We start from the raw sequence: 22,799 nt of genomic DNA, 5'->3' as shown, positions 1-22,799 counted from the left end.
ATGCTGGTAGTGCACAGAAAAGCTTTGCACAGGAAGTTAAGAGAGCTGGGATTTTTCTCCTGTGGGGTGAGCCACTAGTCACTGAAAGTTAAGTGAATCTTAAGCCAATCGTTTGACTCTCCTGGGCACGTCTGTAATGTGAGAGAGTGGAAGGGGCTGATCACACACATCCTTTTCAGCTTCAGGATTCTCTGTTTAAGTAATCTCTACACCCAACACGGGGTTTGAACTCAGGATCCTGAGATCAAAAGTCACATGCTCTACATACTGAGCCAGTCAGGTATCCCTTCAGCTTCAAGATTCTAATTTTTTTTTTTTAACTTTTTTTAAAAATATTTTTTATTTATTTCTAGGAGAGAGAGAGAGAGAGAGAGAGAGAGAGAGAGAGAGCGAGAGCAGGGGAGGGACAGAGAGAGAGGGAGACACAGACTCTGAAATAGGCTCCAGTCTCTGAGCTGGCAGTCAGCACAGAGCCCGACGCGGGGCTCGAACCCACGAACCGCGAGATCATGACCTAAGCGAAAGTCGGACGCTTAACCGACTAAGTCACCCAGGCGCCCCTTCAAGATTCTAATTACTAGAGTGCATTCTAATTACTAGAGTTAAAACTGGGAACAACACGTTCTTGTAGATATGTTTCCAAGTAAATCACCTGTGTCTTTGGTTGGGTCAAAGTTGGAGGGATGAGAGAATTGGCCAGTTGTCTGGTAGTTCTTATTTGTGTGTCCCATGAATATGCTTTTTTTTTTATAGGTTACTTTTGAGACAGAGAGAGACAGAGCATGAGTGGGGGAGGGGCAGAGAGAGAGGGAGACACAGAATCCGAAACGGGATCCAGGCTCTGAGCTGTCAGCACAGAGCCCGACGTGGGGCTCGAACCCACGAACCATGAGATCGTGACCTGAGCTGAAGTCGGACGCTTCACCGACTGAGCCCCCCAGGCGCCCCTGTGTCCCATGAATACTCTTGTCCATGTAATTCTTGGATGTGTGGCACTTTACCCACCACACAGGCGGCACAGATCCGTGGCATTCAGTGGGACTCTCATCTGTCTTGGTGGGCCAGTGACGACAGTGACAGTATTTATGGGATGCTTAATTCAATACAAAATGTGATTCTGCCAATACTGCCATGAGTTGGGTTCTGCTATTACCTCCGTTTCATGAGGGAACTGAGACTGAGAGACTGAGTCACTTGTCCAAGGTCCCAGGTTTTGAGTGGTGGAGACAGGATTTAAACCCAGGGTGCCTGGGTCCAGAGTCTGTGTTTACCCACCACATGGCACAGACTCATCACCAGCGCTGCTGACTATCACTTAGTAACGTTGAGTCACGGCTCTCCAAGCTGCTGCAGCCCAGAGAAGGACACAACACTGGTGAGACAGCTCACGCTGGCAAAGTTTTATCAAAGCTTCTGCTCCATTCCACAACCTTTTAAGCTTTGTTTGCATTCAGGACTTAACCCCATGTGTTCCTTTTGTTACACAGCTTTATGTTAGTGAGTCAGGCTGGTTCCGTGTGTGTGCAGGGCTGACCTGGCTGGTGAGGGTCTGCGCAAGGCGGAGTAAGGGCATAGCGAGGGAAGAAAACGATTTCTCTGGCTCCGTCACGGGCCTCTCGTTCACTAAAAAGTCACTCAGTTGATTGAGTCCTTCATTTCTCTAAAAAAATGGAGACGATTATACTCGCTACCATCTTTGAAGAAACAAGTCACTAAGTAAGGTGTGTGTGTGTGTGTGTGTGTGTGTGTGTGTACATGTGCAGAAAGAAAACGATCAAGATGCTTAGATAGGTATTTAAGCAGACGGCCATTAAATTTTAACCTCTATTGCTGTGCATGCTGGGATTACGTATTCTCTGTGCTGCCCACAGAAAGCGGGATATATCAGCATAGAAGGAAAAATTAAAAAAGGAAAAAGCAGAGATTGGGTTTTTAAGCTTGGTCATTAGTGGGAAAACAGAGGTTTCTTGTGCCTTATGCTGCTACAGCCTAAACTTCCAAACCCTAAGTTCCTTACCTTGTTGAGAAAGAATAAGTCTCGTTTGCTCTTGAGGTAGTTGGACAGATTTCCATATTTGCAATATTCAACGATCACCATCAGAGGCCCTGCAGTCCAAACAGACGGCTTAGCACTGGTCAATTCTCAGGGGTAATGGAGGGGCAGGCGGCTATGGCTGGGCCTCTAGCCAGAGGCTCCCAGCTCTTGGCTGCTTTCTGTACCCACTGCCCTCATCTCTACTACTTTGGTCGGGCTTAGATGACACCGATGCGTCTTTTTTACCTTTCTTTCTGGCTTAAGCAGTGATCACACGTCTATGCCCACACACTAACCTTGCCATAGGGGAAGACAGAAAAGTCTTTGGGAACACGCCGGAGTCCTCTGTCACCCCCACAGCCCTATCCCGGCCACTTGCCTCAGCAGGGAAAGCCTGTCTGAAGGGAAGGGCCCTTCTGGTTGCTCCCCAACATCACCTCCTCCGGGGAGCCTCCCAGGAGTGATTCCTTCCCTTATGTGAGGCTTCAAGGAACGTTCAACCTTCTATCCATTACCTCAGCTCTGGCCACATCCTGAGAGAAAAACGCCCTGCACTTGACCTGGAGCCCATGGGAGGGGCCTAAAGGGGAATCCTTCTCTTCAGGACCTTTCAGTTAACTGTACAGGGGAGGCATTTCGAAGATGGGAGCACTTTTCTATAAATGGACAAAATTGTTTCTTCTGGATCCGAGAGGCTACTTTTCAGGAGGTGAGGAGAAAGAGCTACACATCAGACTCTGCTCTTAGCATGTGAATGGAGAGAGGGGGCGGGCCCTCCTCATTTATTTACCTCCTTGCTTGGTACAGGCTCCCAGCAGGTTGACCACATTCAGATGGTGGCCAATGTGGGTCAAGATCTTGAGCTCAGTCATCAGAGCTTTGTACTCGCTGGCCGTGGCCCCCTCTGTGTGAGAAACAAGGAAGAGTCAAGGCGACAGGACAATGGGGCTCTTTCCGCTGGAGGCGGCATTCCTGCCCCCCATGTTTGCCAAAGCTCAGACGGTTGCTTCATTAACTTCCCCACATTCTGCAGAAAGGCCAGGTCTCCAGACTGTTTTCATTACCCTCCCTCCTGAGCCAACATCCTTTTGATTACAGTAAGCCCCAGAAGCAGTGGTGGGCTTAGTCACTGGGCATTTCCTCTCGGTGGACCTGGTCTGCTCAGCAATGCGCTGACTCAGAGCTGGGCACCTCGCGAAAGCGCCTTCCAAAGGCTTCCGTTCTGCAGAACCAGGTGCAGCAAGAACCTTCCAGACAGGGGATGTGCCCGCACCTCCCCTCTGTTTCTCACTTTCCCCTCTTTGAAGAGTTACAAAGAAGGAGCGCCAGGGGTCTGCGAGAGTGGAATGGCCACTTCTGTAAACATCTTTGCAATGTGTTATTTTCTCCCTATAACCTTTTCCTCCCCAGAGTCTGCAAGGTTATCTCAAATTGGGAGGCTACATAAGCGTCTGACTTCAACTTCATTCTCAGAGATAAACAACATCAGTCTAAGAATTAGCAGAGTCTAAAGCCTAAATGAAGTTTGTTCTGTTTTGTCTTTGCTTTGCTTTGCTTGGCCTTTCTTATTGGTTAATCCACAAGGCTTTACAACATTTAAAAAATAAAGGCATATAATCTTGTTGTAAAATATTCCAACCATATGATGCCTGCCGAGTAAAAAGTAAAAGCCACTCCAACCACATAACCCCCTAGACAGACCTTTTTCTATGTATTTGTAAACATATATTTGTAAACAGACCACCTAAAGGTCTTTTTTTAATTTACATGAATCGTATATATATTTTTTTAATTTGCTTTTTATAATGTGTCAGAGACTTTTTCCATTCATGTCAGTTGATTAATAGCATTCCTAGCATTTGAATCATCTCCAGTTTTTTGTTTTTCTATGTGGTTTTCTGTTTTTTGTTTTTTTGTGTTTTTTTTTTTTTTTTTTTTGTTTTTTTTTTTTTTTTTTTTTTTTTGCCATTACAAACTACACTGTAATAGACAGCCAAAGTGGAATCTTTGTACACGTGTGCAAGTGTGTCTGCAGATCAGTCTTGGAAATGGCCAAAGGATGTGCATGGTATTTCGCAAGCACAAATCATTTTTAGATCACTGTTTAATAACCAGATAAACTCTAGAAGCTTCCCAACAGGGTTGGGATTGGCTCAACAATAGATACGCAACAAATATTTGTTAGAAAAATAAACACCACGAATATTCTTCTCCTCTCCGAGGTGGGCAGGAGGCCCACAGAAGGTTAAAGGGTCTGCTCCGGGGCACTCTGAAAGAGCTTCTGACTCATGGCCTTTGTTTGACATTCTGTCTTTTCCATTTCTCCCAGAAACAGATGGCCGACCAACTCAAGCAAGAAAGCTGAATGAAAATGGCTTTGGGGAATTTTATAGAGGCGGGTGACTTGGCGATCTTTTCAAAATCCAGGCTCGTGGCTCTGAAAAGATAAGCATTTATAAAGATACCGAGTGCGCTATTTCTGTATTACGTAGAATACGTTCTTTCGGCCTTTAACATTTTTCGAGTCAGAATTCTCCCCGTAGGACTCATCTGTCCCTCCGGGCATTTATGCCCCCTTGGCACAGGGGACAAGCCAAGCTCTCGTGTTCAGATCCTTCCATTCACAGGCAGGTGTTCCCTTGGATCTGTGACAGACGAGCACGGGCAGGAGATCATCTCTCCTGAAGATGGTGTGTGGCCGTGGGCAGGAAAATGGGACTCGCTGGGGAAGCAGATGCTTCCAGATGGAGTCCCGACTTAGCTCAAGGTTGGATTGATCAGGGCCATTTTAGGATTGGGGGCAATGGGCTGTTTCCTGGAGGCTGGGTCTAGGGAGTCCCTCTTCTGAAGAGCACCGTGGTGGGAGGAGGGTGAGAGTGCCACACTCAGACCCTTACTATTGCCCTGGGGAGCTGTGAGGCCCTGCAGAGGCCATTTAACCCCTCTGGGCCATGTCTCCTCATCTGCCAACGGGGAAAATAGTCTCTCCCTCACAAGGCCGGAGAGAGAAAACTAGGAAAAATGGCAATCTCCTGTGGTTCAACCTAATACATGAAAGCACTTAGTCTGGTGCCTTCTCACACAGGGATGTACTGAAATCTCTTCAGAATCTGGGGTACAGGGTGTGGGGCAGCGTGCTGGGGTGCAGGCATAGCTTACGGAAAGGCCTGCTATCATCCGCGCTGTCCACCATGAACAAAGGTCCTGATTTGTGCGTCTTAAGACTCCTCCCCTGGCTACTTTCAGAGCAGAACTGTCAGGTTCCTCAGAGAGTTTTATCAGAGCCTTTGCTTGACAAGGGCGGCCTTTTGAGGTAGAAGATATTACCTGGGGCTCTTGCAAGGCTGTGTCTGTGCGGGATGAAGTGAAGAACTTTGAAGTTTGGTCCTTTCTCCTGGAGCCCTTCCCACGTACCTGCTTAGCTGGATACACAGCTCCCTGTACCTCCAAACCCCCTGGTAAAGTCTGGGAGATTCGGGGAAGCTAAAAAAAACCCTGCCCTTTGGTTGTCAGTCCTGTTTAGAATCTTTAAAAAAATTTTTTTTAATGTCTTATTTATTTTTGAGAGGGAGATAGAGACAAGCATGAGCAGGGGGGCGTCAGAGAGAGAGGGAGACACAGAATCCAAAGACAGACTCCAGGCTCTGAGCTGTCAGCACGGAGTTGGAAGTGGGGCTTGAACCCATGAACTGTGAGATCATGACCTGAGCTGAAGTCAGACACTTAACCGACTGAGCCACCCTGGGGCCCCTAGAATCTTTAAAAAAAAAATTTTTTTTAATGTTTATTTTTGAAGGAGAGACAGTGTGAGCGGGGGAGGGGAAGAGAGAGAGGGAGACACAGAAATGGAAGCAGGCTCCAGGCTCTGAGCTGTCAGCACGGAGCCTGACATGGGGGCTTAAACCCATGAACTGTGAGATCATGACCTGAGCCCAAGTCGGACGCTTAGCTGACTGAGCCACCCAGGTGCCCCATGTTTTGGTTTTAGAATCTTAAAACGAGTTCAACTAACATGAAAATGCCATCGTGAATGAGGAAATGAAGTATTTTCTATACTTCAGAAGACATCTGCGTCTTTGAGATATCTGATTTATAGTTTTCACCTATTCTCATTTTCATCTGTCGTGCAGTGATCATAAATCACCGTGCAGTTTGGCTCTACTTCCTGAGTGCTTCCTAGAGTGGTAGTCTCTTTCAACACTAGTAAGACATACATATATATAGACAGATACAGATATATGTAAATTACATATCAGTAGATATATGTAAATTTCTAAAGAGGAAATGTGTTGGGGTTGGACTTGAGGGTATCAAATAGTTTAGAGTTCTGATAGCTTCACGGTTTCACTTTATGGTTAGGGCACGCCCCAGCTAAGCCTTCGGGATTTACGACGCATTGCTCATTTCCCATTGGAACGTCATAGTCGATCACTCCAAACTCTTGAACCTGTGGTTACAGTGAGCTTAGATCCCTGGTAGGTTAGAGCCTGAGATGTGAGAGGAGAAAGATCGTGGAGGTGACACAAATCATTTTCCCATGGACGGTGCTGGATTGTTTCATTTACAGGGTTTATTCAGAGCTCTTGCTGGCCTCATAGAAAACTCCTGAAGCCAAGGGGCTTCCAGCAGTAAAGGCAGTTGTGTGGCCTGAGCAGAAATAGCTTGGGTCTGTCCCCAGGCCATAGCTAACGTGTACCAGTGTTTGGGGAATATAGTGGGTCAGCCGAAAGCCAAACTACAGCATCCATACCTTTCAGCATTTTTACAGCCACAGTCCGGCATGTGGGTGATTTCTTAATGCCAAATGCAGATGCTTGGACCACTTTTCCAAAAGCCCCTCTTCCAAGTGACTTGCCTGCAATGAAAAGAAGACATCGATTTGTTTGTCAAGCCAGCAGGGTGAGGTCAAGTCTTTTTCAGGAAGAAAGTGCCTTTTAACCTATGTGCGTGTGTGAGCCGCAGAGCTTTGAATGGAATCTCCAATAGACGGAGCCCAAAAGAGTCAAAGGAAGGGACACGCTTCTGGGGTATCTTCCTTCCACCTCTTCCCTGGGCTTCAGAGGGGCCTCTATCCTTTGCAGTGAGGCTAGGCGGGCCTCTAGGAGGCATTTGGCGTGGGTGGGTGACCAATTTCCTCTTCACAAAATCCTCCCGGGGGGGACGGGGGTCTCCCCCATTGTTTAATAACATTATTACCAAGACTTCTCTTTGTTTAACCTAAGTCCCTTTTCTGGCCTCTTAAGGTCATTTCTTCTGATCTGTTTTCAGCAGAAAGGAAGAAAACAGAGACTGGGGGTTACTGCTATTGGTTATAACAAAAATGCTGCATAGCTACAAAATAATCACTAAGTCATTTCTCAGACTTCCTCGCCAGGCCAAATAGTCCCAGTTTCCACCATGTCCTTCCGTGATGTACAGATCTCCAGGGCTCAGCGCATAAGCCTATCAACCAGCCACTGGCAGTAATTAGTTTAAGCTGCAGAGAAATGGTTGCCAATTGCTATCCAAGAGTCAGGTTTCTTTCATGCTACCTGTTCTGTTATGCTGTAACAGCTGTTTTCACATTTCCTTCCTCACCCCTAAATGAGACCCCGTGACTCAGATGGGCACCCACCATGTCTGAATCTTCCCAGAACCTATCTCAGTGCTTGGTGCGTGGAAGGCTCCTTGTATGTTAGTGCAGAATGATGAGTAGCGATTTGGGGACTTGTGAGATGCTCAAAGCAGTTATAGGTAAGTGGACTAAGCCCCCACCATGGGGTGGAGACCATGATGGTGATACTATGAAGATGGCACCCCCCCGGAATACCTCAGTTACCCCGTATATCAGGGGACTTTCTTAGGAAACAGGGAGCTAAATAAATAGACCCCGGAGAAAGAGTACACCTCAAGCATGATACAGCAAAAGGAAGAGTGAACCAAAGAAGTCACTCTTGTTTGGTTCTTGGTTAGGAAAAAAAAAAATAGCCAAAAGAATGCCTCTGGTCAAAAGTAAGTCCTGGGAGGTAGAGTGTTAATTTATCACGACCCTTCCTCTCTCAGCCTCACCCTCTTTCTTAGACTATTCTGCTAAGGCGCCTTCTGTGAGTTAACAAACCAATCTTCCTTCTTTATACTCCAATCCCTTCCCCGCAAAAGACAGAGATAGGTGTTCGTTTGTTTTAAAGATTCTTGCGAAGTTTGCCTGCTTCCTCAACACATTACAACTTTAAACTTTCATGCACGATGACTCGGTCACATAGACGATTTCCCTGGCCTCTGCCTAGTGTCTTCCATGCACTACCAACCAGCCGAGGCATCCAGGTCAGGACACGGGGAAAATTCAATTACCGATGTAATCAGAAGAGCCTCTTTGTCGCTCTCCCTTTGCATCTATCTCCTGGGGACAGAGGAGGGGACATTGGTGAAGCGACTTGCTTTTTTTTCTGGTCTAAATGCACCGGTAGCGATGGATAAAGATCATTCCTCCCAGAGAGTGCGCCAGGCACAGGGATATAGCCTCTGTCTCCTTCTTCAGAGAAAACGGTCTATGAAGTAGACCAGAATGGGGACTCTAGGTTGAAATCAAAGTGCCTCAGGTGGACCCTGCAGAACCGGATGTGGAAATCATGTACGGAATGAACACTGGCAGGAACCTTCTCCAGACTTGTAAAGATTGGTGCGTTTTGGTTAGATGCCTGTTCCTTGCTGTTTTAGGGCAAAAGAACATTTTTATTCTGCAGCGCATTCTACTATCTAATAGGAAGAGTGTCCGGAGCCTAACAAATATCAAGATAATCTTTATCTTGGGACACCTCTCCACATTCTGTGGAGACAGACTCTTGCCGGCGTGGGGGCGGGCAGAATCCTTTTCCCTTCCACAGCCTCAGCCCGCACACATTCCCCCCTCAGCCACCAGAGCCCACTTCATTTTCACTCGTGTTTGGGGAGTTTGCATCTGTCAGTGAAAATAAGCTCGTTCTCACTTGGCTTCCCTCAGCCTTTTCATCTTTTCTCTCAGAAGCCTGACTGCTGCCTCATAAAACAGCATGAAGCTATTACGGGCTCTTTAATCATCTGATGCGTTGGAATCCTCTGGCGAGCTCACTGTTCCAGTTTCAGGGGAGCCCGGACTTGACCTCGCCTGATCCTTCCTTTCCCTTCAAATCCTCTTCGGTGTTACCTAAATGCCACTGACTAGCTCCTAGCTCGTAAAAGAGCTAGGTCACTGCCATACAATGGAAGGCCATTGGAATCTCCTCCAAGAATGTCCTTGACCTGCCAGGGTCCCTGGGACATTCTGGGGAGGGCATGCAGTAGCACTGTCACACAGAGCTGGTGTTCCAAGAGGCAACACCAGCCCGGTGCCATCCACTTGCAAATTCCAGACTCCTTGCGTTGTGTCCTATATTAGGTAACGCTGACTTTATTTTGCAATTGGAAGTGGAACTGTCCGACATTATCCCACCTTCCGTGATGCAATTTTAAGGGCTGAATTCTCCCTCGGGTTTAATGAGGTTTGTTTCACTAAACAAAACAGATTCCTTTTGTTCCTGGGGGTTTCAGGAATTTCAATGGGGCAACACTTTTGACCCAAACTCCTACTGCATCTATCTATCAGGTACTATAAATCCCACCTTCTCTCAACAGCGCTGCTAGAAGTAACCAGCAGGGTCTATACAGCTGAAAAAAATCAGATGCAACTTGTCTGTGTATTTCCCCACACAGTGTATTTTTCTGTGTATTTATAGCCCCGTTGTAACTCTGCCCATCAAACCAGCTTTTTCTCTCCATCCATCCAGACGGAATCTTGGTTACTTTCACGTGCCAGACATTGCTTCAGATTACTCTCTGTCATTTACTTGGCTTACAAACCAAAAAACCCTGGGCCTCTTTGCCCCCGTGTTCGTAGGGGGAGCCTTCCTCTGGCCCTTATAGCCACACTCCACATTGACAGACACGGTGAGCTGACTTGACACCCTTTCTCTCGCCCGTCAAAGACACTCCCATCCACATGAGCCAGATTATAACATCTGGCAACCCCAGGAAGGAAGAGATCCGCAAGAAAGGTCTTCGACAAGGAGAATCTCCTGAAATGAGATTATCTGAACCCACAGGGCCCCAGGGGATATCTGGTGGAAGGATTAGCGATGTCCCTCGATGTGCTATAGATCACGGGGATGGATACCCGGCGAAGGAGTGAAGAGATGGGATGAACATGTCCTCTACAGGAAGAAGCGTGTTTGATGGTGACTAATAACTCTGGAAAGCAACGTGGCCTGAGAATGGCTTACAGTTGTGGGAAAATTATCTCAGTTCCTTGCCAAGGTCACGGAGGGGCTGGGCTAGCTGCCATATAATTTAGACTTGCAGAAGGAACTCNTTCCTCCCCCCCCCCCCCCCGCCCCTGTCAGCAGCCATTACTGGCTTTTGCCTGTCTCTCCAGCTTTTTACTAATTTCCAATTTTCTTCCCCAAGCCAAACAGAACATACTCTTGGGGCCAAGTACTCTTTCTCGTGTAAGAAGAAACATAAGTGGAATCATTTCAAGGCCCGAGACAGCAACGAGAAGGTCCACTTCTCGCTCTCTGTCCGCCCCACCCCAACCCCAGACTCCCACTCCAATACAGTCTGCCTGTTGGGAGATGGGAGGCAATGCAGTCGGATTTGGAACAGCAGGCTCTTCTGTCGAGAGTGACAAGATCCAGGAACACTGGGTCCAGGAGATCGGTTCCTATTCCAACTGTTAATGATTCCGGCATACACAGACTGAGTGGAACATCTTCAGGAGCCACAATCCAACACTTTTGGGCAAGAGTAATTGAGACTCCTTTTGTTTTATACTCCCGAGGGCTGGAGATCGACTGGCATGGTGCCGTCTGAGCTGGGGGAGGTCAGGGGCACGCGGAGGGAAAGCACGTTCACCAGACGTTTGTAGCATCTATATTACCTGGGATATACCAGCCTTGGTCTCCAAAACGGAGACGCTGATGACCCCTGGCACTGTCTTCTCTGTCTGGGCATTCTGAATTCCCAGGACAACTCGGAGTACATCGTCTGTGGATCCGTGCAGAGGGGATTCGTGGTCCACAGCCTTCAAGGGTACCGGCGCTTTCACCAAAGGTTTGGTTGTGCTGTACTTTGCCATCTTGAACTGGGTTCTAGGTGACGAATTCCTAACTCCTCCAAAACGTCATTAAAAGTGCCTGTACTCGTCAGCTTCCTGAGGGAACTCCTCTCTGCCCTTGACCCATCTCCTTTGGTGGCTACCCCCTTCACCCTTTGAGGGAAGACACTCGGACCCCTTTGCATCCCCGTGGCTTAGATGGGTGTCTGATGTCTAGAGAAGGTGCCAGAAACTGTTGAGAGGAGGAGCAGGGGCCCTTGTCCCCTTGTACTGCTGTCCCAGCACCGTTAGGATTATTTACCCCAGTGCCCGTCTCCCTTGCTGGTTTGTGAGCAGCTGGAGGGTCAAACCCGAGGCCAGTCGGCTTTTGCAGCCCTCCAACCACGTGGCTGGCACATTTAGGAATCTGTTGAGCAAAAGCACGTTACCCAGTTTGAGTCTCTCCCGGGCGAACTCCCACTTGCTGGCGTCGTAAGGGAGCCGCTCGCACTGCTCATCCAGGGGGACTTCGTCCGGGTCCATTATAATCGACAGGTAGTCAGTCTTTATTTCAGAGGAAGACTGAGAAAGAAAGAGACCACAGCGTCACCGTCAAGGAAACAACTTAAAACAACAACAACAACCCCGGATGCCCAGTTTAAAACAATCCCTGGCAGCCTCCGCTGCTATTTCGGTTCATGTGGTTGAAAGCGTGCAGTTGGGGACAGAAAGGAGCCCTCTGCGTACACACATGTGCAACACCTGGGGTGTGCAGCTCCCATTCGACAAGCCCTTCCTGTTCTCACGCCGCTCTCCCAACGCCTGGCTTCGCCACACTGCCCCGGGTAACACGCGCCCAGGTTCTCTCGCAACCTCGGTGCCCGTCCTTCGACCAGTATCATATGATGGTCCTTCTCCACAAAACACAAAGCATCTTTATAAAATCATCCTGAGCAACTGACAATAACTTTCCACGACCATTCTGTACAAGCAGGAGCGTGCGTCGCAAGGTAGGTTGACGACGGAAAGTGGGGCTGGGGCATTTCAGCATTTGCAAGGGAGGCCGGAGGTGGCAAAGGGGACCCAAGAGCCCTGGGACAGTGCAGAGGCGTGTTTCATGTGAAGTGTTTAAATATGCTCAGAAGTCCTGGCCCCTTGGCTGCTGCAGCTGCCTGGAAAAAGTATAGGATCCATGAGTGAGCACAGGATAAGATTTACCTCCAGTAAGAAACAGAAGTTGAGGGCGCCTGGGTGGCTCAGTCGGTTAAGCGTCCGACTTCGGCTCAGGTCATGATCACACGGTTTGTGGGTTCGAGCCCCCCGTCGGGCTCTGTGCTGACAGCTCAGAGCCTGGAGCCTGCTTCAGATTCTGTATCTCCCTTTCTCTTGGACTCTCCCCTGCTCACGCTATCTCTCTCTCTCTCTCTCTCAGAAATAAATAAAACATTAAAAAAATAGAAGTTGATTATTTCAATGGCTAAGGACTCAACAGGAATCTTGCCAAAACTTCCAATTATGAATATTTATACTTATTTTTCCTCAAGAAATCACAAAATGGTTTAAATATGGGGAACAAATGAAAAGGCATGAGAAAGAACAAAATGTTTTCTGTATTATTATTTTTCAAATTGAAGTATACTGTAACAATCACAAGTAAAATAATTCATGTTTTAGCCCTAAAAAAAAAAAAAAAAACAAAAACAGGGTATGAGACTGAAACACAGCTATGTCCTGAGCTCACTTGGCCATCAGTAGGTTGGCAAATAAAGCGGGCATCTACCTGCAGGTGCTTAGTTTATCTTGGTAAGTCACATGGAGCCCAGAAAATATCCTTTATTTCAGATCACAGATGCATGGATTTGCATTTAGTGTCTTAGATTCATAGCATGAACAGGTGTGTTTCCCGTTCAGTCGATGTAGAACTGATGATGGCATCTCTGTGGGCAGGACAGAAAGCATGGCCCACATAAGGTGCGTTTTGATACATCCTGCCTAGGAGTTAAATAAACTTCATTTCAGTGAGTTTTGGGCCCGTCTGGCGTGGCCCTTCCCTAAGCAGGACCGGCGTTCAGGAGAGAAGACACCCTCTCCGCACACATCATGTCACGCTTGCCCACACTCTCCAGCTCTTACTCACCCTGCTCTGGGCTGTCACAGCTCACCTCATCCATCACTTGCAATCGGTCTCCTACGCACAGGAATTATCACTAAAATGTGTGACAAATAGCTCAAAGCAGAAAGACTGGCCTGGCCTCCACGACGAGTGGAAAACAGAGAAAGATGTGGGGCACATTTGTCACGAGCTACATTTGCCGCCGGTGCCAGTCTGGTACAGGCCAGCCTGTCTGACACTCGTGTGAGTCTGTAAGCTTTGGAAAGGAATACAAATTCCTATCCCAGGGTGCCGGGTGTGTGCTGGGGAAGCCACTGGAATAGGTCTTTTTTTTTTTTTTTTTTTTTTTTGAGGGACAGAGCATGAGCGGGGGAGGGGCAGAGAGAGAGACAGACAGACCGACAGAATCTGAAGCAGGTTCCAGGCTCTGAGCTGTCAGCCCAGAGCCTGATGAGGGGCTCGAACCCACAAATTGTGAGATCATGACCTGAGTTGAAGTTGGACGCTTAACCAACTGAGCCACCCAGGTGCCCCTGGCATAGGTTTTATGAGTCCGCTTTTCCCTGTCCAATTGAAACAATCCAACAAAAAACAATCTCCAATCTTCTAAGGGCACAGGATAGCGGAAACCCAACAAGGGCCATCCGGAGAACGTGTGAGGAGCTCGGCAGAGGTTGAGAGAGGGGCAAGGGGTCGGGCAGTGAGAGACAATCTCGCCATGTGGCACCGATGGAATTTGATGGTTTATCTCAATAAGGCAGGTGAGAAGGAACACCACACAAGCCCCAAGTCAGGGCTTTGAGGAGTAGGATCGCAGAATCTTCATTGGCAAATATTTATTCTTTCGCTCGACATTAACACTGAGCAGCTACTAGGTGTTTGGCACGGAAGCTGCACAGCTAAGCACTTTCAGAGGCCAGGCATTGAGGCTGACGGCCCGGATCTGAGTCACAGATGGACTCTGGACCAGCACGTAACCTTGGCAAGTCGCTTAACCTTTCTAAACCTAGTTTCCTTATCTGTGCAACAGCGATAATGACAGTGCTTATCTCCTAGGGCTGTTGCGAATATTTCGTGAAATAATCCATGTCAAGCTGTGAGAGCAAGGTCTGGTATACAGTAAGCGTCCATCACCATTAGCCATGATTAGAACACTGGCCTCATGCAGGGAGAGGATTAAAAAGATCATGTCCAGTCCGTATCAACGAGGAATCCACTTGTGGTTTAGAGAAACCACAGGGAAATCGTTTTTGAGGACGTGTATCTCCTTGCCTCCTACAATTAATCACCTTTCGAATTTTCTAAGGGTTCTCTTCTGGAGAGAAGCCTTTCTTGCTCTCATCCTTTCTTACTGACCTCAAGATTTCAGGTTTTTAGAAAGACTAGGGCCGTCTTCAATATAGTCCCAAGTCACCTTTCGGTTTTATTTCCACTATGCTCCTCTGTGCTCGTCCCCTAACCTGGGGCGTGGGGTAGGGTGGGCGGAGTGCGGTAGGCTGCATTTTTCTGCTGCTTTCCTTTCAGCCACAACCTTCAAACTCTTTCTCTAAACTTCATTTTCTCTGAAGATTTTTCTCCCCATCCCTCTTTGCAGGCCTCCGAACTGCCTTCTAGATTTGGTGGGTCTGATCTGTTTCCCTATATGATGTCTCTCTCCTTTCAAAAGGCCGCTGCGTGGCCTCCGTTTCCTTCTAAAGCAGTGGCCTTAGCTGTCGCATCTCAAAACCGATCATCCCGTGCAGTGGACGCCTGATGATACGTACTCACCGCAGGGGGTGCCTCCTACTCTTCCTCTCATTTCAACGATTATAAAGGACACCTTGTTGGTGCTGGTTACGAGTCTACGTAAGATCAAAACGCAGCTCCAACTCTAACCAGCTTTGTGACTTTGGACAAGTTATTTTACCTCTCCGAGGCTCACTTTCTCTATAAAGTGGGGATAATAACAGATCTAACTCTTTACATTTTTGTGGAAAGATTAATGGAGACACTACATAAAAAAGCTCGTCCTCCTCAGATATGACACATGAGGGCTACTAAATCTCTAGAAATGGGAGAGGCGTCCTTGATACTTTTCAAGTGCTGTTGATTTTACCTGCGAAACATCTCTGGATTCTAATCACTTGGACTACGCTAGTATCATTTCTTAATTCCTATAAAGGCTTCTGCTAAAGTTCCTCTCTACTCACCCCTGCCTCCTCTGGTCTGTTCTCACAGCAGCCAAAATTCTCTTTCCAGACACAAATCTCTTACACTGACCAACACCCCTCCCCGCCCCACATGCCTCCAGGCTTCCTTTTACTTCCAGAACACAGCCTCCCTTTCTCACGGTCTCACCCCACTTTCCAGCCTCTCCTCTCCGGCCTCACCTCCACTGCAGCCACGCGGGCCTCCGTCAGTCTCTCCTTCCCGGTGTCTCTGCCCTGCCCCAGCCTCGCACAGGCTCTTCCATCCGCCTGCAACACTTTTCCCCCCTTCCTCTGCCCAACCAGCCCCTCACACATCTTTCGGTCCACTGCCTCCGGCGGCAGCTTCACATTGGTCTGTGTAATGGAGCAAAGCCAGTCTCCTCTCCAGTCAATACTTGAGGCACAGACGGATGAATGAGTGTTGGCTCCCGGGCCCCTGGAACTTGCGAGAAACACGTGGTGTCGCAGGCCTAATTACAGAAATCTGATGTCCTGCGTTCGGCCCGACCCTCCCACTGAAGAACTGAGTTGTACGCGGGGCTCAGAGAGCGCGGGACCGCCGTGTGCTTGTTGGTATTTCTATAACGTTATGAGAGGCAGGTCAGAGGAGACTATTTCGCATTCTCCTTTTCATCCTTAGCAGAGAATAAGCAAATAAAGACTTCCCAGGTCTCGTGCTGAACTGAAAGATTTTATTACGTATTTTTATACCCAAAACATCCCGCCTATTGCTGGGAAATAGTCATCTATTCATGGCTCGAGCTTTTTCTCTGGACGCTACAGATTTTTATCATTTTAATGATAAATTTTTTGGATTTTATGACATTTTAATTGATTCATTTTAATGACTCGTTTTGGGGTGTCCATCAGGTCACAGATGGAAACATGAGGGAAGGAGACTAGGGTCAAACGTACGCTTAGCACCCGCTCTAGCTGTGAGATGAGCGTTTTAGAATATTCCGTAAGAAGGAGCGTAGAATGTCGTATGAAATGTTCTTACCCTTTTCAGTTTTCGGATAAAGAGCGTTAACAGGAGCCAGAAGAGGGTGGCAGCCACACAGGTACACGTCAGGGTGATTAGCTCCAGATTAGACTTGTCCGAGGTTCCTGGGGAGAGAAAAAACGAGACGGTCCTCAAAAGGCACCATCAAACTGAGGGTCTTTGTGACTTGATAAAACAGGTCCAGTGCCCCTAACTGGTTCATCGTGGTCCATGCCGCCTGCCAGCACCCTGGCTGGTCTCTCTCTGGGCCAAGTCCTCCCTCGCGTTTTGAGTCCAGCAGGGCACATGCTATTTTCTCATCCTAAACTCACGCAGAAATTAAAGGGCTTTTCATTTTTAGTATACATGCTGCAGAAGCGAGCACATTAAAAGGCTTTTCAGAAATCCTGCGGCTGAGTCTGCAAACTTCGTAACCCCAGAAACAGCTACTTAAAAATCTGAAGAGTGGGGCGCCTGGGTGGCTTAGTCGGTTAAGCGTCCGACTTTCGCTCAGGTCATGATCTCGCGGTTCGTGGGTTCGAGCCCCGCGTCGGGCTCTGTGCTGACTGCCAGCTCAGAGCCTGGAGCCTGTTTCAGTCTGTGACTCCCTCTCTCTCTGACCCTCCCCTGCTTGCACTGTCTCTCTCTCTCTCTCCTAGAAATAAATAAAACATTTAAAAAAAAAATCTGAAGAGAAATTAAAAAAAATTTTTTTAATGTTTATTTTATTTTTGGGAGAGAGAGAGAGAGTGCAGACGGGAGAGACACAGAAGAGAGAGGGAGGCACAGAATTGGAAGCAGGCTCCAGGCTCTGACTGTCAGCACAGAGCCCGACGCGGGGCTCGAACTCATGAGCTGTGAGATCATGACCTGAGCCGAAGTCGGACGCTCAACCGACTGAGCCACCCGGGCGCCTCCCTGAAGAGAAATTTTTTAAAAGGAAAAAAAAAAAATTAAGGCAGGAACAAAAGCCCATTAAAGTGCTAAATCTGGAATATGTGAAATCTCCCTAATGAGTTTTAGAGGAAATTCTAAAGAAAAAAACTAATAATAAAAATGACACAAAAGGGCTCCTTTGGGACTCACAGAACTCTCCTACTTTGATTTTAAAAATAAAAATAAAACTCAAGGACCATCACCACTGCCTGCTCGCTCCTTTTGGAACAGCCAGGCCAAACTTTTCACCTCCTGCTTCTGGCTTCTGGCTCCCTTTCTGACCTTCGCAGCAAAGGCCAGCCTCCAGGGGCCGCGGTGAGAAGGGGGTTCTTCCCACTCACCTCATTTCCCGGAATCATGCAGAAATCTAGAGCTGAGAAGGTCCTCCACCATCAGAAAAGACCCAACGTGTTCAAGAAGCCTCCAGAGAGGACCATCTTTGGGATTTGTAAAGAAAGGAAAGCCCCAGGGAGCCACAACAGTGGGCCCCTACTTATCGATTCCAGGGGACAATTTCCCATGAATTTTAAAGAACTGCCTTATCCTTCAACCTCATTATGAGGAGGCAGAGGCTTAGTATTAAGCTAGGAAAAAGCAAACAATTTATTCTTTTAAAAAAAAATGATGTGCTTGGCATCATTTTTTTAAGTTTATGTATTTTGAGAGCCAAAGAGACAGTGCGAGCGGGAGAGGGGCAGAGACAGGGAGAGAGAGAATCCCAAGCAGGCTCTGCGCTGTCAGCACTGAGCCCGATGTGGGGCTCAAACTCACAAACCACTAGATCGTATGACCCGAGCTCCAACCAAAAGTCTTAGCCGACTGAGCCACCCGGGCGCCCCAATGAACAGTATCATTTATTGAGCACTTACTACACGCCACACCCTTACAACCACCCTACAGAGTCAGTAGCAACCATATCCGTGCTTCCTAGGTAAATGCTTCATCTTGTGGGCTCTTTGCTTCAATTCAACAAGAAGGTCCCAAATCCTACCCCAGGTGGCGTTCAGTCCTGAGGAGATCGGAAGGTGAGCAAGAGAAGGTTGTCACTCTCCCGGGGCTCATCACATAACCCAACCGAGACTCAGGGCAGATACAAAGACATGAAATAAGGGGATCAAGGTAGGGGAAATCTAATGCTTTTTGGAAGAAGTGACATTGAAATGGATGGTGGCCTTTGGAGGTGAGGCGGGGGAGGGCACACAGGCAGAGAGGACAGCATGAGTGAAGACCCAGACCCGGGATAGAGAGGCAGAGATGGAAGTAGAAGGCAAGAATAGGACAGGACCAGACCACAGAGGTGCGAGCGTCGGTGCGCGGGGTTTAAACCACGTGCCGCATTCAGGCAGTTGGAGCCGCTGAAATGTCTCTNTCATGCTCTGCCTGCAGGCCACAGCCCCTGGGCGGTACACCTGGGTCAGAGGGGACCTCCACACTCTCTCCCATCCAGGCCAACACAAAGTCCTGCAGATTCCCCCCGTGGCGCAGGAAGCGGCCACCTCCCGTCCTGCCCCGCCATCACCGCCTACATCGAGGCCCCGCCAGCTGTCAGCTGGACCACAGCAGTAGCTTCCAGACCAGCCCTGACTCCCCACCCCCGCCCCCAGGTTCTCATCCACTCAGGCCAGCGTGATCTCGCCTCTGTCTAAATTTCATCACTGCCACCTCTGCTCCCCACAGCTGTCAGGATAAAACCCCACGCCCTTGGGTCCTTTGTGCCCAACCTTGCCTGTCTCTTCACCTCCATCTCCTGCTGTTCTTGCAAGTGCTCCGAACACATCAAAATACTTATAGTTTCTTAAATCCGCCAGCCCTTCTACACCCCCATGCTGTGCACTTGCTGTTTCCCTACCAGAATGTAAGCTTCCGGGCGCTGCGGCCACATCCTCTTCATCTTTATAACCCCACTCATCGGACTGGGTGAGTGAGTGGTTAAGTTATGATTGGCTTTGATTCCAAAGAGTCCCATGAAGCTTTCAAAGGGTTCAGGGTCAAATTCCTCTTCATGCGTATTAATCCAAGAAACCCACCGAACCCCACCTATGCTGCCCACTCTGTTCTAGATACTAGTATATAGTGGTGGATGAAAGGTCTGGACGGTCTAGAGCTCACAGCCTGAACAGATAAATACGGTCAAAGCCAAGCTTTGTTAGCTGGTGGCCAAGTTTCCCTGCATCTCATGAGGATGAGAAGCAGCCTTCTTGAAGAAGTTTCAAAGTATGAGCTTTTCTCTCAGTATGCATCCTCTCGATGGGAATATTATAAGATTGAGTTCATAGGAGTTTGGATTTCCTCCCCCATGTGAAAGGTCTAATACTGCCTTGCTATATTCACACACACACACACACACACACACACACACACACACTGGGGCATGCTCAGGCCTCAGTGGCCTTTGGCTGTTGGAGATGCTGATAGCATCTTGAGACACAGTCCTGTCTGCCTATAAGCTCTGCAGATGCCTTCTCCCTGGACGGCCCCGGGACAGGCCCCTTCCCACTGTGGGAACATTCCCACTGCATTCCACGGGGCAGGAAGTTGACCCCCAAAGTAATTCCACAGCCCTTACTCAGGCAAAATTCCTTTCAGTGGGACCAAATGTGTTTGTGTGCATTTACACATTTCGAGAACCAACTCCTTAACAAGCATCTTCACGATGAACATTTATTACAGGGGAAAGGTCTATTTAACATTCTATTGCTGCTTCCTGAAAACTAAGAATTTAACCAGATATAATGTAGTATCTGTGCTCTATCTCTGTCTCACTTGATAGCTCAATCTCGGTCTTTGGAAAGTAACCACGAGGAGAGTCTTACGCTGAGTAGACGGACTTCAAGTCCGCATCGTCTCTTCCTATACAGCTCTTGGATGTTTTCTCAGAGGTCAAACATCCACACTCTGGCCTGGCGAGACCCGGCTTCAGCCTGCTGGTGACAGCTGATGAGCTCAGCCTGTGAGACAGCCCAGCTGCCCCTGTCAGGGGAAGGAGGCCAGAGGAAACGTGGGTGGGATTTGACCATAACTGGGAGTGAGCGCTGGGTCTCAGGGACGTTACTCTCACACAGGGTGTGTGAAAGCCAGCAACAGGGCACGGAGCAAGGTTATTTTTATATGGGAGAGTGGCAGAGTGTGGCCAATCTGAAGAGTTAGAATTACTGTACTTTTTTATTACAGACTCTGAATTGTGTTGCACAGAGTGTTGCTTCCATGTCGATTGCCTTTCAAGCTTCAGACCATCCCTCTTGGGACAGGAAGGGCAGACACCACCCAGGGGATGCACCTGCTCCCCTGGGGGTTGATGTGGCTTGTCCAGAGTCTGTGCACCGGCCGCATCCTGCTGCCCTGCGCCTTTCTGATGGTGACGGCCGCTCACTCTGCACAGGGCCTGGGCTCTGTGTCGTGGCAGCGTCACGCCTACCATGACACATGGCACTGTGTGGCGCCAGACTGCCTGAATCAACGGGCAGCAGAGCTAGGAAACTCGGCTCTCCCTGGAGAGCCAGTGGTCCTTCCCGGGAAGTTAGGAAAACTCTCCAGGCAGAAGACCAGGGTCTCTGGCTCTGGGAGCTGCCTTGACTTGAGATATAGCACAAGGATCCCTGGGAAAGGGCGGGAAGCAGGCAGCTACATCTTAGACCCAGGACCCTGGGCCCAGCTTCATCCTTCAAATGTGGCCGTCACAACAGCACAGCAGGTGAAATATATGAACCCAGTGGGAGCTATTCTTTTTTTTTTTATGTTTACTTATTTATTTTGAGAGAGAGAGAAAGACGATCCCAAGCAGGCTCCGTGCTCTCAGCACAGAGCCCGACGTGGGGCTCAATCCCATGAACAGTGAGATCATGACCTGAGCCAAAATCAGGATTCGGGCGCTTTCCGACTGAGCCACCCAGGCGCCCTGAGAGCNTACAAGAGAATTTTGTTTTCATCCAAACCTATTGCATACACCACAATTTGTTACTATTCAGGCTTTGACCCAAATAGTGATCATTTTCGGCAGACCACTGAGTCACTGCCTTCCCTGAGAAATTCACCTCGTACCCGCCAGCATGGTGTAGAAATTGTTCTCTGGTTCTATCATTATTTTAATTTGAAGTAACTATGTATGTGGGTTAAGCTCTTAAGATATCAAGAGAAGGGTGTATTTTGTGTTCATTTTGCCTCCCCGGCACCAGCCCAGGGGAAGTTTCAGTCAACATTTCTATAGGGATGAAAAAGAAAATGAATCAGACATACCTCGACCTGATTCTCCACATGAACCAGGCAAACAGCACTACCCCCTTTTACCTAAAATCCGAGAACCGATAACCCAGCTCACCTTCTTATGTAATTTCTCTAAGGCTTATTGGAATATTAAAATTGGCTTTCATACTATTTATAAAGCTTTTTAGGAATCTTTGGACACCAATTTGGAATCCCTCTTAAGGGCAGAGTTATATGGAAGGGCTGTATTCAAATTAAATTAGAAGGAAGCTTTCAAGAATAATTTTAGGTAAAAGATATTTAAGACTGCCATCAATTCATGTGCCATCAGTTCGGGGACGTGTTTTTATGAAACCCAGTAAAGCTAAACTCATTTGGGTCACATAGGAATTTTGTAGTTCGACACACCACTTGACTCACTGGTTAAGTGCAGGGAAACTGTAATGCAGAAAGTTTTGTTGAAGTCAATGTGGTTTAACGTGTTCGCAAACAATAAAGTTAGCTAATATTTAAAAAGTTTCTATTATATGGCAGATACTGTTTTCAGTGCGTTAATCCTTACAGAGCGGTAAGGCTGGTGTACCATTACTAACGTCTGTTTTGCAGATGAGAACCAGGAAGGAAAGTAACTGGCCCAAGGGTACACAGCTCAGGAGCAGTAATAACCTGACCTCAGAGGGGTCCGCTGCTGCCTTCCAGCCAGAGGTATTCGAGTCCACTTCTCAGCTCCGCCCCTCCAAGCCCTGTAACCCAGAACCAAGTACTAAATCTTTCTGTGCTTCAGATTCTTGCCCACGAATGGAAAAAAAAAAAAAAAATCCCCATGGGGTTGTCCCCAAAGTTAACTAGATGAAACGCATGTTCAATGAGCAGAAGATCTTATAATTGCATTCCATCACCATTTTTTGAATTCTTGATCAAGGCCAGCTTGATGTCATTGTTTAGACTCCAAGCACGAAGGCGTGCCTATCCCGTCCTCCGGCCCTGCTGTGTGAAATCACTGAGTAGGAAGCTCATCTCTCCGTAGCCGGCCCGGGTCTCTCCTTGGGAACCCTTCTGCACGGCCAACACCCGTGAGAGCAGTAACATCAGTCACCAACATCTTCATGTGAATTAGCTTATCACATCCTTCCTAGTGCCAGGATGGCCAGGCGGGGAGTGAAGCTGGGGCAGGATTCAGGAAGAGAGGAGCCACAGCAGAGGGCCATCCAGCCTCAGAAACCTGAAAGCTGGCCTGGCCGAGGGGGATAAAAGGGAGG

At 48.2% G+C, this 22,799-nt stretch overlaps 1 protein-coding gene across 1 annotated transcript in view; it reads right to left on the bottom strand.

Moving 5' to 3' along the window:
* The window catches only part of FLT1 (fms related receptor tyrosine kinase 1), a gene marked incomplete at its 5' end in the record, with an annotated part of 150,185 nt that overhangs the window by 21,233 nt on the left and 106,153 nt on the right, over positions 1-22,799 (bottom strand). Inside the window, 5 exons of the mRNA XM_077745413.1 lie at positions 2,018-2,106; positions 2,826-2,939; positions 6,786-6,890; positions 11,570-11,702; positions 16,423-16,529. Of these exons, the coding sequence (XP_077601539.1) occupies positions 2,018-2,106; positions 2,826-2,939; positions 6,786-6,890; positions 11,570-11,702; positions 16,423-16,529 (548 nt within the window). The remainder of the gene's footprint in view (positions 1-2,017; positions 2,107-2,825; positions 2,940-6,785; positions 6,891-11,569; positions 11,703-16,422; positions 16,530-22,799) is intronic.

This window comes from Crocuta crocuta, unplaced genomic scaffold, assembly GCF_008692635.1.
Source record: "Crocuta crocuta isolate KB4526 unplaced genomic scaffold, BGI_CrCroc_1.0 scaffold258, whole genome shotgun sequence".
Classification (NCBI taxonomy): Eukaryota; Metazoa; Chordata; class Mammalia; order Carnivora; family Hyaenidae; genus Crocuta; species Crocuta crocuta.
This window is presented reverse-complemented; position numbering and strand designations above follow the sequence as displayed.